Here is a 19385-nt window from a genome sequence, read left to right as displayed (position 1 = left end):
CATTTTATAAATTAAAAATTAAAAGGAAAGAGAGATGGTTAATTAATATAATATGATTCTTTTAATATTTAAATGAGTAATATTTTAAATTATGTTAAACTCCTTTGTAATTCATTTTATTAAAAAGTCAGTTTTTATTTGCTAAAATTTTATCAGGAATTTTTGTTTAAGTATCTTTTCCTTTTTTTCAAATGGTTTCCTGTCTTTTTGTAAAAGTATACTCTTTAGAGGTTGGTTGACGATAATTTTCAGAATTCTTTCCTGTCTTTAAACAGATGGAATATTGAAGGAGTGATTCTCTTTTGTGTGTAACAAAACTCAACAGATTTCTTCTTTTTATTTGTTGAAATTCTTTTTTCAATCAAGACCTCTTTTACTCTTAGTCTTGATTTTCGTTTCATTAATAAAAGTGAAATATTTTTGTTTTTATTATAATTTTTTTTTAACTGTAACAAAAATATTTTTTTCTTATATTATTTTCTTTTTTAGCTATCTTTTGTTTATGAGTTGATTACTAAGTCTACAGGTTGATTTAGCGATCGACCTGTATGATGTTCTACTTTTAGCATATGAATATATATATATATATATATATAGACATGTAAATATATATATATATATAATAGTTGTATGAAGGTTAAAAAAGATATTAAATCTATATTTAATTTTGAAAAACATAAAAAAGAAGTAATAATAATAATAATATAAATACATATATATATATATATATATATATATAAAATTTCTTTACCTTAGTTTGTGGTGTAACATAGCCGATAATGCCAATATCTGTTCCATTTACATTCAGTACAAGTGAAGATGTCAGTTCCGGTATTTGTAAATCTTCTTCCTCAGATAAATCTATATTACAAGCAACAGCTGGAGTCGAAATATTTTTTAAAAATTTAACTAAATTTTCAACACCTTCATCAAATTCATGATTACCCAAACACTAAAAAATAAAAATATAAAAAACAAATTATAAAATTATTCCCTATAATTAACAATATTATAAATAAATATATATATTACAGAACATATCGTGAGCGATTCATAATCTACGTCCAGCATAGTTATTAAAGATAAATAAATGAAATTTTTTAACAAGTTGTTCGTACTGTGTAAGTCCACACTAAGAAAGAATTTTTTTGAAATTACGAGTTAAAGGGTTAAAATGAAGTAACAATGAAATTTACTACTTTTTTTTTTAAATTTTTCAGTAACAAATGAAGATTTATCAACTTGATTTTTGGTCAGTTTAATCTTCATGTGAATATATAAAAACCAATTTCTAATTTTTGTGAAATTCGGTCTTGAAAGAAATGAAGAAAGGTAAAAAAATTTCGAACAAAATTTCCCATTTACTACTATGCAAAACGAGATATTCACTCGATTTGGGCTTTAAAATACTTTTAAAATATCTAAAAACCATTTTCGGGATTTTTGAATTTTATTAATATATTTTTTTACATTTTTACCGTTTTATGCTACCGCTATTAATCTTTATGAGATTTGGTAACACTGTGGTGGTAATTTATGTTTGTAATCCTGATTATATATTTCGTAAGCGAAGCTGTGATGGGATATCTAAAAGAAAAAAAAAATTAGTGGGTCCTGTACTGATAAACTATTGCTTTGAAGAAATTATAATACATTGATCGTTTTTATAAATTCTTCAGGCTCTAATTTTTATTTATGATTATTATTCTCACGAGTATGAGTTTAATGAAGACAGAACACAGGGGGGTCTTCCCAATCTTCATTAGATTAGACTGGAAGCGAGCCATGACCAGCTAAACATCCCCTAACCGCAATGGGAAACGCAAGTAACCATATAGCGCGGGCGAAGCGGCGACGGGTGTGCTACAAACTCAAAAAAAATACTAAACCACCATATACAGTAAGAAAAACCTAAAAACAAAAAAACTAAACCAATAGACGATTTTCGCGGGATCCCGCATCATCAGTCGGTACATACAGTAATTCTACAATTTCATCAACAAATAACCAAAACAAAAAGAAAATAAAAATGTAGAAAACGTAATACATTTAAAAATATGTATGTGCGCATTTGTGTGTATAGTAATTAATTATATTTCAATTTTATTCTGTAAATACAGAATGATAGATTTAACGTAAAAAATCGGGTGGGGCTTTGTCGGGGCGCACGGCCCCCGACATACATCTATGGGTGATATCTTCACTCGTTATTTCCATTAGTTCGAGTACAGCAGCGGTAGAAGTGCTCGCGCCGTCGGTGTTGTTAACTGAGCGCGCCGTGCCAGCTTTGCGACGCTTCCGAAACAGTCTCGCTCGCTCAGCACCGGACATTGGAGTACCTGGGCGTGGTCCATAATCTCCCCTTTCTAACCTCCGGTAACTACCGTTTAGATAATTCTTCAGAGGATGAATGAGGATGATATGTATGAGTGTAAATGAAGTGTTAGTCTTGTACATTCTCAGTTCGACCATTTCTGAGATGTGTGGTTAATTGAAACCCAACCACCAAAGAACACCGGTATCCACGATCTAGTATTCAAATCCGTGTAAAAATAACTGGCTTTACTAGGACTTCAACGCTGGAACTCTCGTCTTTCAAATCAGCTGATTTGGGAAGACGCGTTCACCACTAAACCAACCCTGTGGGTATCTCGACAAAATCTAGACACAAACACACGAATCACCGCGCTATCACGTCTAAGTCGTGAGCTATACTGAATAGAAATGAGCGAGAGCGCCAATTTTGGCCGAACTGAGCTGTGCCTCCTCCTCGTCAACCCGCTCACCAGTGATCCAAACTCAAAGTCATAGTGACGAGCTGACTATGTAAGTTATAATATGATAACGCATTTACGTCTTTCAGACTAATAGTTGGGAGTTATTAAGGCAAGACGATGTAGACCTTTTCGTTACGCTACGAATTTCTATTCTGATATCCGTACGTTTCGGTGTGATTTTAAAGACGTTCCACATCAAAATATGAAAATCCTCTGATTGAATAAACGGTTTTTATAATTTTCACATGTGGAGATGAGATTTTTAAACAGTAACTTGTTTAAACTTTTCTCTGTTTAAAAGTCGTTCTTAAAATATATTTTCATAATCAATTAAATAAAGAAAGTTTAAAATTTTTTTAAAATTTCTTATAAAATTATTTGATGACCTCTTATGTTAGATCACGGCTTATTTTTTGAGTACGTTATATTTATAATGAGCAAATTAATTTCTCTTCTATTCATTAGCGGAAGTGATAAACATAAAACTATACCCGTTGAAAAAACGGAAATCTCTAAATTGATTGATAAAGACAATAATATAATTTTTTAAATGAATATTGTATTTAATATTTATTTTATCATTACCTACATAAGGGGTCATGGTAAAGGTATACGGGCCATATCGAGTGAGAATTTTTCATGGTTTAGACTGTAGTGAAAAAGATAACGTTTCGCCTTTGACTTTGACTACCTAAAACGAAATTATATTATTTCGTCGTTATTAGTTGTGTTTATTTGTTGATTGTTTCCATTAACGTATATAACAATACTCTTATCGCAGCTGTTGAGAAATACTTTTATTTAAATTATTATAAAGAAAAAAGCTGCAAACGTGAGGTACTATTTATGTTATTGATATTTTTTATGTTATTTCTGTGGACACATTAATCGACATAAAGTGGAAATGTAACTTTTATTATTAATTCATTAATAATAATAATAATAATAATAATAATAATAATAATAATAATAATAATAATAATAATAATAATAATAATAATAATAACTTTTAAAAATTTAACACAAAAAAAATCTATATTAGGATATTTTTCGTAGATTTTTGAGCGTCTCCCAATAGGAGACAGTATCTCATACTCATATTTTTTACAATAGTTTTTATATATTATTTATGAAATATATTTTTTACAAATTATTTAGAATAAAATATGTACACAAATATTTCATCCATGATTTTAATTGGTAATAGAGTAAATTTCATTAAAGAAAATCAATGTAATTATTTATAAAAATTTTCAAATTATAAAATAAGTTTTTCACAACTTATACTGAAGTCGAAATATATATATATAAAAAAAGTAAATGTAAAGATGAACAACTTTATACAATCAAAAGTCAACGAAAAAAATGTATTTAGTCAAAGTTTAGTGTTTATTACAAAATGAAAAAAAACCCTAGTTTGTTCCCCGTCTTCTTTACAACATTGACTTTTGTTTGTATTATCGACTCGAGCAACCAAAAGAAAATTATTATTAAAATTGTCTTAATCAAATTTAAAAAATGCTATTTCTTTGTATAAATCACTATTTGAATCAATACTGTTTTCATCTTGCATTTGGATTGTTTTTCGATATTTTTTTCTTGGCAAAGGCACAAAAAAAATTATAGTTGACAACTTTCGTACCTGTTCTCGTGCATAATATTTAATACTGATTTGAAAAAATAAAATGTCATTTTACTCAAAATAAATTGCAGTTAATAAAAAAAGTAATTCAATAAAACTAATATTTATGGAGGTATTATTTATTAAAATAGCTACCATTTTTGAATTTTTAATCGTGTTTGTTTTACAGAATTATTGGATTTTTCTATAACATTTTCATTAAAATGCCTCAGTTCGTTCTTAAAATTTACATTTTTATTGAAAAAAAAAACACAAAAGATGATGAACAGAGGGAAAATAAAATGAGATAGGGCATTTTTTTATAGATTTTTTATTTATATATGTTAGCTGAATTAGTTCCTTAAGTTTGGCTAACACCTCTTTGGACACTTGTATACTATTATATATATACTAATATATACTATTAATGATTAAAACTTTTAATGGCTACCACTTATGAATTATGTCTATGATATCATTTTAAAATATATCCGAAGTACAATTAAGAGAATCTTTGTTACTGGTTTGAAAGGAATTTTATTGAATATGTATACATAAAATTTTATTAAAATATTTAAATCTGTTCTGAAGATATAAATTATTATTTAAAAAGTACAATATTACGGAGGTAGGGAAAATGAAGCGAGATAAGAAATTTGCTCCCATAAACTTTTTTGTTTATTTTGGTGTCTTGAATCAGTCCCTTACATTTGGCCAACATCTCCCGAGACTCTGTATATATTTTTTTCAGTTCTACCATTCATGATTTTTTAACAATAGAAATATGCTTCTACGACTTTTTTTTTAAACGCTGTTAGTGTTTTATTACTTATAATGGTTTATAAATATTTAAAAGTATAGGCGTTGGATTATTAAATTAATTAGTTATTTATCTTTAATATTTATTTTGTCATGTTCTGATTGACATAAATTTATATTCTGTTTTAAATTCTGTTGAAAGGATTTAACAATAAGAATTATTATTATTATTTGCGTAGGTGTTGTATTTAATAGACTGTTCTGATGACAAGTAGACTTGCTGTTTAATTATTTAATTAGGGTACTATTTACCTACGTAACATCTGGTTGCATAAAATTTATTCATTTCTTTCTATTCATAATGACTTATGTACAGGTAATTTATGATAAATTACTTTAAATATCCTAAATATATGTATGTATAAAATGATAAATATCTACACTAGAAACCCGTTTGTACTAAATAATCTGCATACGTGATTATTTTTATTACTATTATTATTATTTATATATATATATATATATATATATAGGTTTATTTATAATATTTTATTCGAATTTATTGTAGGTTGAATCTTTTACAGGTGAAATCTGTGCCATACTGTCTGGTTTTATTACTATTATTATTTATATTATTTTATACCGAATGTATTTCCTTATTTATTTTATCAAGAGAACAGTTAATAATCATAAAAATATTGTTGATAATTTTGTCAATGGAGCCCTACAAATAAAAAAAAAACCTTCACAAGTTTTCTTACTTAATGAAGATTAAAAAAGTTTTAGACATAAAAGTTATATGAAATTATTAAAAAAGAAAAATAATATTAAAAAAAATTATAACATTATAAATTCTATTTAGCCTGTTAATATATATAAAAGTTAAAATATATATTTAAAAGTAAAATAAAATAATTTTGTTTAAATTTTTAAGGTCTCGATACTTTTTTTTAATTGTATAACACATTTAAATAGGTTGGAAATTTTTCGTTAAAGATTAACAAGTAAAAGATAAAGTTTCCGGAAAAAGTTTTATCAACAGTTTCATTAGATATAAATTACACTATTAACAGCAAACTTAAGTTTTTGAATTTCAAATAAAGACTTAAAAATCACAGTCAAAAAAAATCATTATTACAGTTATTGTTTAATTCTGATTTTCTTTAAAACCTAAAACTTTTTAAACGTCTTTTCTAAAAATTTCAACCAATTTATTGTATGCAACTTATTTTTATTTGAAACGATAATGTATCTCACCCTTACTAAATTATAGCTAACAGAACGTTATAATCAATTTTTTCGAGCAGTTTTTTTTTTATTATTTACAGCTAAAATTAACGACAGTTCTTTCATTTTCTAGTTCTTTCCCTATCTCCGTAGTAAAGTGGTAGCAATTATTCCTTTTATTCAAAAGGTCTCTGAGTTTTAATCCCAATTAAGCATCGCATTATTCACACGCTACGAAATTCATTATCATCCATCATGGTGAGTATTTTTGGACGGTCAGCCTATTGTTGTTTATAAATAAATAAATTGGCATTCAGTAGGACAGACTTTCAAAAAAACTTTTAATTCTTATTTGCGTTAATTTTTTTTATTTTGATATATTTTCTATAAAATTTAGCATGAAAAAATATACTCTAAAAAAATGATAATAGATAAATAAAAGTTTATGAAGGAAATTGGAAGTTCTTGATCAGAATTATCAAAAATATTTTACCGAAATTAGTTAATTTCATCAGCTGAAGGTAATCGCAGTCGAGACTTGAAAAAAATCCTTTTTCATTAATCATTCACTAATCATTCTTTCTTATTAGCCGAAAAATCATTTTTATCAAAATTTCAAACATATTTCATATAAAGATTATTTGAAATTTTATTTTCTTTAATTCTTCATTATCACAAAAGAAACGTCCCCGTAAAATGGAAGAAAACTCCCATTTACAATTTAAAAAAACTGTATTATAATTCTATTTTTCTTTTATTTCCATAGCTTAAAATATCTTATTAAAATTCATTTTCTAAATTAAAAAATAATTTTGTAATAAATTAAAAATCTTTATAACCAGTTTAAAATTATTAAAATATTGCCTTTTTTGCTTAATTAAAACCTAAGATGCTGACTTCTGTGGCTGAGTTGGTAGCGTCTCTGCATTTCATTTGGAGGTACCGGATTCTAATCCCCTTAGGCATACGGCATCTTTTCATAGGCTACCAATTTCCACCTGGCTAATGACCATAGCTGTTGATGTCTGTTCTTTCATAAAAAAAAACAAATCTAAGAGAAAACAATTAAAAAGCAAACAACCCAATCAGGGATGAAAGGTAGTGTACAGAAGTCGGAAATAGTATATCACTTAAAGAATATATATAAAACAAGAAATCCCTTTTAAAAAATACAAAATATAGCCATTATAAGACTGTAATACTTCCAAAAGCTCTATAATGGAGCAGAGAAACAAAAATTATCTGGAAAAAATTAGTAAAATAGTAAAAAAAGGAACTTTATGAAACTTACACGGTCAAAAGTATAAAACAACATTAAAGCTTAAGAAAAAACAGAGGAAATTTATAAATATTTTGAAAAAATACTATGTTTTGTAGGATTTTTGAACGTACTATGACGAAAAGAAGTTCAAATTTGATGGACACCTTTATAAAATAAATACGAGCACATTGACTAAAACATATTTTTTTTTAAAAAAGAAAAACTAAAATAAGCTTGTTTAGAGATGGTGAAAGGATCTAAAAATACTCAATATATCAGAAAACAGAATTCAGAACAGACTAATTTCAGAAAAAGGATAGGTGAATGTGAATTTCCAGCAGATCAGAAGAAAAAACAAAATTGTAAATGGAATGAGAAGATGAAAAGAAAGATGAGTCAAGCGATGAAGAGTTTCTGGAAAAAAATCATATCTGTGTAAATATGATCCTTAGAGGTTAGATCGAAAGAAAAAACTAAGCATCCAAATTAATAAAACTTTTCACCATAATGGGAGAGAATAATTTTTGACCATGTCACTTTTATCTTGGTAGAGTATAACCTGAGCAAATATATGCCAAAAATATATTATGAATAATATATATTTTAATCAAGAGACTTCAATCCATTACTAAATACCAAGTGATAAAATGGCAGCCATCACTTTAGTTTTAGTAAATGTAAGTTTCTTCTTGTTAATAAAGTTCATTAACAACTTTCGAAAAATAGGTATAGTCATTCATGCATAATCATATGACACTCAAGAAAAATAATCATAATTCGAAATAATGAATTGAAATGTTACTGGATACAAACTAAAATTATAAGTTTTTGTTTTAGCTTCGAAAGCAAAGAAAAATTTTCTTTTTTAATGTATACGTTGCAATCTGTTCAACTGGTGAACAATAAGAACCCCCCCCCCTCCCCATAAGGCCCAATGGGATATGGTATGTACGAGTATAACATGAAAATGAGGAGAAGGCTTGTACAGACACAGGCCAATCATTTCTGAGACGTGTGGTTAATTGAACCCCAACCACCAAAGTACACCGGTATCCACTGTCTAGTATTCAAATCCGTATAAAAGCAACTAACATTTAGTAGGATTTGAACCTCAGTACCTTCGATTTTGAAAATCAGCTGTTAAACAACTTATTTGTAATAAAGAGTTTACCAGACCAGTTCGGTGGGCTAAGAATATGAAAAACGTAAGATAAAATGAAAATAAAAATTATATTATAACTTTATAAATAAGCTACACAGATAGCGAAAGTTAGCATGAGAATAATTAATTTTAATAAATAATATTAAAAGAAATAGTTTTTTTTTTTATTTCCACCATATTCCCCCTACTACCTTTTTTTCATTTCTGTTTAGCTCCGGAACCCCGTAAGGTATTATTTCTGAGGATGAATGAGGATGATATATATGAATGTAAATGAATTGTAGCCTTGAACAGTCTCAGGTCAACCATTCCTGAGCTATGGTGGTTAATTGAAATCCAACCATCAAAGAACACCGGTATCCACAATTTATTATTCAAATCCGTATAAAAGTAATTGCCTTTACTAGGATATGAACCTTAGAACTCTTGATTTGGAAAACAGCTGAAAAAACTGTTCTCTTGGACACTTGCAGAGTAATAAGGAATGATGTAACTTCTGGTGCATCAACAATTAGTGGTAGGGAATGGAAAACATAAAGCTCAAATGTGATTAACAGTTCTTTTTGCACACGGGTAATCTTCTCGTCTTTATAATATCGATCAAATATAGATAAAATATTACTTCAAGCCTTGCCACTAGTGGTTCCCAAACTTTTCCGAGTCAATTTGCGCCCTTTTTCAATTAACATTTTTTCATTGGGCCCTACCCCAAGTAAAAGTATGATTACTCGTAAGTAAGAGATAAAATTAAATAAAATTCGTGTGTCTTCATTACTTTTTTACATTATGAACATTAAATTAATAATTATAAATGTCTTGGTTCAGTTAGTTATGAAGCTTTTACAATATTTTGCGGCGCCCCTGTGAAGAGCCACGGCTCCCCGGGACGCTGTGGCGCACTGTTTGGAAATCACTGCTTGCCATAAAAGTCAGTTGAAATGCTGAAAACTGTGGTAAGCCATGCAATGAATAATAATAATAATAATAAAAGTAATCGAAAAAAACTTTAGGAATGATTGATAATACTGGGATTACAGGAGGCGCTATACAAATCTATACAGAATGCTGTAAATACTAAAACCAAAATACTTGCAGAAAAGTATTTGAATTCATGGGTTCTCATTAATTTAATAAAAATTTAAAATAAGTTTTATCTTCAATAGTTTAATATAAGAAATATCTGGCAAAATGGAAATATTTATGTCGTTCTTATTCGAGTTGAAACTTTAGATCGCATCGTCTTGTCTGATTTGCACCCAAATAAGTCATTAAATAGAACACATAATCAGAAAGCTGTGACAGAAATGATGAGGTTGCGTAATCTATCCAATTTATAGGTTTCGTTATTGCAAGTAAACATTTGGACAAGGTTTGCGAGTACCCGGTTAAAAAAAGTGTTTATAACTACAGAATATTATTTATTGAAAAATGAATATTTAACTCGTTTCAGAGTGATGTCGGTTAAGAGCTTGTTGTATGACTATTTATTTAGTATCGCAAAACTAGAATTTTTATTGGTAAATTAGAATTTATTATTGCATATTATAAATATAAATATTTATATTATAATTTTGTAATTAGAGGTAATACACTTTTTTACCATTTTATATAAATATTAAATGTAGATTTAATATTCACATAGAGATTAGAGAAAAGAAGCTAAGTAAAAAAGGAATGATTGTTTAACGAAGAAAAAGAAAGAAATGCCATGGATATTTCCACGGAGAATAAACAACGACAATATAAACTGTTATTTAATAATATCCTATCAGAGCAATACGGTACTGGTGCGAGCGGTCAGAGACTAAGTGTGTCGAACCGTTCGGTTTTTTTTTTTGTTATTTTTTCTAAGATTATCATAGGATTTGGTTAAAATTTATACGGGACCATTATGAAAGTATACTCTTTCGATTAAAAAAAATTATCAAAATCGGTTCACTAAGGTCGGAGATGCGTAACATGCATTTAAAAAAAAAATTGATAGTCCGTTAAAAAGTTCATTCTGCAATAACTTTTTGTAAAAAAAAAAAAGACCTTAGTTCATAACTAATTCTTTCCTCCATAATAACAATTATAAAATTTAGTATTTTTCTAAATTTTATTTCTGAAAATAACAATTCAAAATATAACGATAAATGATTGTAAAAAACATACAGTCACCGTTTTAACTTTATTCTTCACCTAGTAATACAGTTGGATAAAGTTACTCCTAAAATCATAAATAAACTAATAAATTTTTTTTTAAAAGAGTAATTTAAATCAGCCAAGAAATTTTCAATTTTTAAATAAACAGCCTTTATGTAAAACATAATTTTTATGATTTATATATTCTTATATCAATTTTATTGGTAAATAATCCCGTTATGAAATATCATATGGTTTTATTTTCTGTAATTTTTTTTTGTTTAACTTCCGGGACCACCGTCAGAGGATGAGATGAATGATTCGTAGCGTGTGTGAAAATGCCACGCTTGACCGGGGTTTGAACCCGGGACCTCCAGATGAAAGGCCGAGATGCTACCACTCGCGCCACGGAGGCAGGCTTATTTTCTGTAATTGTTTGTTTGTCATTCCGTATTTTTTTTTAATCTTTTACGTAGATTCTGTTAAATATTATACCTTTTACGTATGTTCTAGAATTTTTAACTAGTTCTTAATGATGTATTGTACGTTCAACATTTAAAGTTTAGCATATTATAACTGTCATCATTACACGCCGTTAATGATCTCTAACGAAATAAGAATTGTTCATTAAAGAATTAGAATAATAATAATAATTATGTATAAATAATTTATTCACCATCTTGTCACTTTTTACGTCTTGCCCCTTTAAATGATTTTAAAGGTATAATTATTATGAATTTAATAATAATTCATAAAAATATTATTAATTATTATAATTCCGACTTATTTTAGTGCTATTATTATTATTATTAAAATACTTATTAATATACTTATATTATTCATTATTTAAACTCTTCTTTAATCTTATTGGTATAACAGATTATTAGGAAATTGCTGAACAAGATAATGTTCCACTAGTTTTTTTTACAAAGTTTTTTTGGCTAATTATTAAACGATGTTCAAAAATTTATCGTTTTTTTTAGCAGACGATTTAAGACCTCTGCGGAGTCTTACGTATGATTATAATGCAAAATATAGAAATTATTTTTTACTTCAAATGTCTCTATCGGTATTTCATAAAATAAAACTATATACACACATTCACATGAATTCTTACTTGTATTTTAAGGCATCATGACGTAATGCATTTTAGTATAAAAGGTTGTAAAATAAAAATGACATATAGTTCTTTCCATTATACTCATTTCCCATAAAATTTACACAAGATAAAACATAGGTAGAGATGAGTACCATCATTTTTAAAATCATCTTGAAGATATCATCAGATGTAGAATATTTTAAAATAAATGTTTTATATAGTCTACATAGAAGTTGATTTATTTTGAAGATTTCTTTTAGAAGAAAATTTATTATATCTAAATATATAAAATTTTAAGATTGATAATTCTGATGATAAATAAGTGTAATAAAAGTGATAATAAATAGAAATACTACGTGGAAAGTTTAACGAATTATTTATTAGATGAATTATAATCATTTAATTTTAAATATGGATAAAACTGTTGCATTTCAGGTAGATCTGTCATTAATAATTGTGTTTACAAGTCGTATTAATGATAACGTTATTATATCTGTTTTTCATAGTAAAAAATTGGGTGTTTTATTAGACAAAAGATTTTACTGTTAAGATCAAATTTATTTGTGTTATAATTAAATCAAACTGTATTGTTATTATTTAAAATTTCTTAATAAAACACAAATCATGTCGTCATAAATAAACACATATATTATAGTTACCTAATACGAGTCTTAATATTACCAGATTCGCGTAAAAAAAAAAATCATAATAGTACAAAAAAGGCTGTCAGACTATTGTTTCATGCTCATTAATAAGAATAATGTAGTTCCACATTTAATAAATCATAAAAGTTTATCTATTTATTAATATATTGATAAATGTGTAACCTTTCATAAAAACAATACTTACTTATTCTTAAAAGATAGACACTATCAATTTAGACAAAAGAATTTAACTAAACATAATACGAGAAAATCTGTTGTTAATTTTTTGATGTCATAAATATTTAGAAAAACAGCCATTTAGAAAAAAAACTTTCAATCAATTTAGTTAAAAGGTTAATGAATTTATTTTATAAAAAATATATATATTTTTCTTCCCTGAATTTTTAAATAATATCAATAAAAAATATTTTAAAAAATTCCTCTGACTCTAACGTTTGTATAAATATGTGTTGGACTAATTTAATCCGGAGGTCCCAAATTCGAATCCCGGTCAGGCATCGCATTTCGCTACAACATTTCATATTCCTACTACACAAGCTTCGAGTTTCTGTAGTGAATTTCATTAAGCAAAAAAAAAATAATAATAATAATTCATCGCGTTTTTCTAGGATTCTTTGAGATTGGATTCTTTTTAGGATTGTATATTGGATTCTAGGATTCTTTTAACGTTCTTTGAGATTGGATCGGGTGGCCCTAAGGGCTCTGTGTTAGGCCCTGTGTTGTATTCCATATTCGCTGCGGACATTCCGGTCCTGGATGATTGCATTGTCGCCACGTTCGCTGATGACACTGCTATCCTAGCCGTTAACAAAAACCCTGGCCTAGCCTCGCAGACCCTACAAATGGCGCTGGATCGTGTGCGCGTGTTGCAGAAAAAGTGGAGAATTAAGGCTAATCAGGGTAAGTCGAGGCACGTCACATTTGCCATGCGGAGAGGGACTGTTCCGATATGTACTTCGATAGTGTTTTGATCCCGCAAACGTAGACTGTGCGGTATCTGGGACTTCACCTGGATCGGCATTTGACCTGGAAGTATCACGAGAGGATGAAGAGGAAACAGCTACACACAAGGTAGAAGGAACTTCATTGGCTGCTACGGAGGAACTCAGGCCTCACGTTATCCAACAAGATCTTAATTTACAAGACTATCCTGCGCCCAATCTGGACGTACCATCTAGAATTGTGGGGAACGGCTTGTACTAGTAATGTGGAAATTATACAACGATTTCGGAACAAAGTAGCGAGGGTAATTGCCGAAGCTCCGTGGTTCACGCGGAATGATGAGATTCAGGATTATCTGGAGCTCCCATCGGTTCGTGAGATTGCACGACAGCGCAATGTCAAATACCTGCAGAGGCTTGAGAATCATGTAAACCACTTTGCAATTAATCTAACAGCATAGACGTCTGACGATTGAAACGAGCCCATATACTCGACTTGGGTCTGCATAACGGTTTGCAATCTAACACCATGTGTCCATTGAAATTTAGTCGTCATTTTTTTATTATAACTCCTAGGTCTTCAATTCTATTGTTTTTATCTCTTTATTTATGATCTCAGTCTATGGCCTTCTTGTGTTCTTGGATCATAAATTGTTATTAAAATTCTTCTTTTTTATCTTGAGTTGATTTCCTATTCCAGTTACATTTGTAGTTTATATACCGTAGTAACCTTGTACGGTATGACCAGTAGGTCATAACAACTGTGCTATTATACCGTAATTTTGAATTTATAGAAAGGTTCTTTTTATTGTAAATATTTTTTGTGAAAAATTTAGTTGTTCTATTTTTTATTTCTTGATCTCTATTTCTAGTTTATCTGTTCTGTGTCTATTAATTATTTCTTCAAGATTTTTAAAGTGGTCTGTGATCTTAATTTTGTCATATTTTGTTTCAATTCTCTTTTTTAAATGTTTACTGGCACTTCATCATTTCTATCTTTGGAAAGATTTGCAAGCCTGCTTTTTCAGCTACTTCTTTCAACGGTTAATTTGGTTGATTACTTCTTATTCTAATTTTGCAAAGAGTGCTAAGTCATCGGCAAAAGCTAATTCAATCTTGACGTTCCGATTCTTTGTTCTTATTTTTGCATTTGATGCAATATTTTCCCAGTAAGTTTTCATGACTATCTAAAACCAAATTGAAAAGCCGTCCGTTCCTTGCTTTATTCCTGTTTTTATTTGGAAGATTCGCTGACTTCACGTTGAGAAACAGTTTTGGTTAAAGTGAGTTAATTTAAATTTATGATTTTTTTCAGCATTATATTCTTTTCATGTATCAAATATGATTTCTCTATCTATTGAATTATAAGCCTTTTGAAAATCAATGAATGAAATAAATATGTCTTTGCAATGTTTTAATATCATTTTTATACTGAGAATTTGTTCTGTACAAGATTTATTTCTTCTAAATTGAGTCGATGTTTGGTTCAAGTCTGTTAAGAAGTAGTTTGGAAAATATTTTTTACGTGTCAGGTGATAGTGAGATTCCTCTGTAATTATTGATGACACCAGTTTTTGATGTCAATAACTTTTCTTAAGCAATGGATGAATTAATGTGAGAAGACAATCATCTAGAATTTTTTCTTTTCTCAAAATTTTCTGGAAGAGTTTGGTTGTTTCTGTTATGAATTTCTCATCAGCAAGCTTCCATAATTCTTCGATTAAACTTCAATTTTTGTTTTATAATTATTTAATGACGCTGTTCTTTCTTTTCAAAGTTTAACAACGGTTTCCTTTTAATGCGTTTCTACGCATCCATTTAAAAATTTGGGGAGATCTTTTTTTATCCGTACCACGTACTCATTTCTTACTTGATCTATACAATGCATTATTATTGTGAGCTAATCAAAAGAAAAAACTTTGTGATCATTTTATTTAAAAAATGGATTTATTATAAATAGGTAATATCTCGTTAAAATTTTATTTTTTATTTTACTTAATACAATGTTTATTCAGTTTACTCACTTCATTCATTTTATCTCACTTACTGTTTATTTAAAAAATTTTAAATTCAAATTTATTTTTATGCAGTTAAATTTTTTTGCCTTTTGTTTAAGGATAATAAAAACATATTAAATGCTGCAATGGTTTTCACATCCGGATAACTTAATTGAGATTGAATAAGATATAAAACAGTTAATATACATCTTTGATTCAGATAATTACACGTAAAAATATTTTTATAAAGATAAAAACAACTGCTTGTATTTTTTTAGTAATTTTCTTTTCGGTAATATTAAGTTATAAAAACGAATGTTTTCACAAACAGTGAAATCTGAAAACGTTTGCATAATTGAGTTTTTAGTTATAAGAAGGAAGGTTAATTTTTTTAAATTATTGAAAGAAGGTCCTTTAATATAGGAAATTTGTAAATAACTGCTTTATATTCGGTTACTGAACTAGAATTATCCATAAAATAGATAGTAATTTAATTCAGTGTAATGATATGTAAAATATAGATTATACGTCAATCATGTTTTAAAGTAAAAAAATTATGTATCTCCCTTAGAAAGTGTTAGGCAAATTTATTGGAATACTAATATAATGAATATAAAGGATCAAAATTTTTTATAATTCTTTACAAAAATTATAATTTGTTTAAAAATTTATTAAAATTATTTTTCATAATAAAAATATTAAAACCCACCGTTGGTCTAGTAGTAAAACTCGTCGTCGTAAATCAGCTGATTTCGAAGTCAAGAATTCTAAAGTACAAATCGTAATAAAAGTAGTTGCTTTTATTCGGATTTGAATACTAGATCGTTATTTGGTAGTTGGGTTTCAATAATTCAACCACTCGTTTTAGGAATGATCAGCCTTAGTCTGTTTAAGATTATATATTTACCAGTACATTCACACAGATACTGATGATTCTTAACGATTTTAATTGATGTGAATATGAATAAAAATATTTTTAAAAAAATGTGATCACACAGTTGTAGTACTTACAACTGAAAGTCCACAGAGTTGTAAGTCCTACAAATGTGGGTTGTTTCCGATGGACGGCTTAACACACATATACACACAACTTAAATTAAAACATTTATAATTTTATTTAAATGCAGTATTTCTTCATTTATTTTCATCGATGATTCTAACTAAAGCAAGGGCGCATAGTGCATTTAATTCTCGCAGGTGTGGCGGTACTAACGGCAACGATCAGCACTTATTGTTATGTAATTTTATAACTTACATAGAAAAAAATTCGCTTGTACGATCGGCAGACTGGCGTAGTCGCGAGGTTTAACGCACCAGCTGCCGAGTCAATCGGGCGATCGAGTTTGAGATCCGGCCACCCGGAGTTACATTTTACACTTTAAATATTATTCATTTATTTAATTCTACCGCACATCTGTTACGTCACAACAGAACAGACGACTACAACAGCATTTTTGGGGGTGGAGGTGCGATTTTGCAAAACGTTTTTTTTTTTAAATATTGTTATTTTTAATTAACAAATGTATTTAAGAAATGTATGACCTTAATTAAGCGAAATCTTGAGATGAAGGTGACCTTGCTCTACAGCCTCACCCACTCGACCTTTTACGTTGAAAATTTATAAACATCAATGCCCCCAATAATCTAACCAAGTTTGGTCAAAATCGGTCCAGTAGTTCTGGATATGTAAGGTGATTTACAAACCAACCGAACACACATACGTACATTAATTAATTCGGAAAATTTCTATCCGGTTTTTGTGGTTTTTGGGTTTCTTTGGTCTCAAAATGTCAAGACCCGGTGAAAACCGCAAAAGTCCAAATTGGACCGATTACAATATTTTCCCTTTTTCTTTCTTTTTCCTGTTTATCCTCCGGGAATTACCGTTCAGATAATACTTCAAAGGATGTTATGTATGAGTTTAAATGAAGTGTAGTCTTGTACAGTCTCAGTTCAACCATTCCTTAGATGTATGGTTAATTGAAACCCAACCAGCAAAGAACAACGGTATTCACGATCTAGTATTCAAATCCGTGTAAATATAAATGACTTCACTAGGACTTGAACGATTCGACTTCCAAATAAGCTGATTTGGGAAGACACGTTTACCACTAGACCAAATCGGTGGTTTCAATTCTTTCCCTTCTAGTGCTACGTAATTTTGCTATAGTGTATCTGGACAAAACAAAAAATAAACTAAAAATAAATAAATATTTATTTAATTAAAGAAAATTCATTTCTCATAAACCTTACAAATTAGTAAACATAACATTAAAAAAAAATAATTTAGTAAAATATTTTAATTAGTGCATGTTCATTACATTCTTTTTTAATTTTCAACATGTGTTTATGGATACTACAAAAAGTTTTCGTATAATACATAAAAGACAATTTTTACATGATTTTAATTACTACATTATGTTGTTTAATTTTAACTTAATTATTTTACATTAGGAACAATCTGGTTGACATGTTAAATATTTTTTTTTATTTTTTTTATTATTATAAGTAATGTAATAAGTTTTCCAGTTTATTTTATTTATTTATTTTTTTACAGTGTTTTTGTTAAAAAAAAAAAAATTATAAAATTATGCGCATTGTTTGCACCCTCAAGGAATTAGCAATTAATGAAAAAAAAAGTAAAAACAAAAAATGAAAACATGTATGCGACAGGCAGCGTAGTAGCATAGGCATTTTCAGCCAGCTGTGACCAGCAATTTGTTACTTTACTACTGAGTAGCTATACATACATAACTCGTTTGTGCATATTATTCATATATATATATATAATACTTGTTGAAATACACCAGTAATAGTAAAACGCTGTTCTTCTGCATTATTTTAGTCAAAAAAGATATTTTTTCCGGTTGTAGAAAAACCTTTTTTTTTGTACAACAGTATTCTCTGTTATATTTTTCTTGTTTCCAATGTAATGAAAAAAAAGCCAGACTATATCTTTGGATTTATGGTTTTATTTAAAATACTCGGAAATACATATTCCCCATACACACATATATTTGTTGAAATAATTACTTAATTTTTATTCTGTATTACATTCAGAGGAAGCGATAAATATTCTTTTTCTTTTAATTGACTTTTTCATATTGAATTTTTTAAAAATAAATGGCTTACATATGTATAATACTTTTTGTAAAATTAAATTCTTCATAATATATAACATTTTTCCATGAAACTTTTGTTCATATTGTAAAAATGTTTCTATTTATCGTTCAGTTTCTTTCAAAAAAAAAAAAAGAAATATTTTAATATAGCGTAAAAATTATTTTAAAATAACAAATGAATTCGCATTTTTCCACTTGTCGGTTGCTGTATTAGGTAGATGGCGGTTTCATGTAGCAATTCAATAGCCGTTATAAAACGTAGAACAAGTTACTGGTACCTCATTATCATCCTTAGTCCTTTCCAAATCGATTTTAAGCTTTATAAAATGGAGAAATATTGACTGAAGTCAGTCGTTATTTACCAGTTACAGTATTTACGAACTGGTATAAGGTAACGTTGATGTAGCTACCGTCTTGAGGAAAATGTAAAAATACAATCCAATAAAATATTTTGAAAAATATCGCCTATGAAATTTTTTAATATTTTATATCTAGCAATATTTTTTTTTTCAAAATCGTCATGAACGAATAAATAAAAAACAATCCCGTTTTAAAAAATAGTATCTTTACGATATTTATCTTTGAAAATAAATCAAATTTTAATGTTTTACGAAATAAATGAGTAATAAC

At 28.1% G+C, this 19385-nt stretch overlaps 1 protein-coding gene across 1 annotated transcript in view; it reads right to left on the bottom strand.

The window, feature by feature from the left end:
- Positions 1–19385, bottom strand: part of LOC142331368 (protein 5NUC-like) — a 75833-nt gene that overhangs the window by 35454 nt on the left and 20994 nt on the right. The window contains exon 3 of the mRNA XM_075377219.1: positions 752–952. Coding sequence (XP_075233334.1) covers positions 752–952 — 201 coding nt within the window. The remainder of the gene's footprint in view (positions 1–751; positions 953–19385) is intronic.

Source organism: Lycorma delicatula, chromosome 10 (assembly GCF_047948215.1).
Source record: "Lycorma delicatula isolate Av1 chromosome 10, ASM4794821v1, whole genome shotgun sequence".
NCBI lineage: Eukaryota > Metazoa > Arthropoda > Insecta > Hemiptera > Fulgoridae > Lycorma > Lycorma delicatula.
Note: the sequence above shows the minus strand (reverse complement) of the source record. Positions and strands in the feature narration are given on the sequence as shown.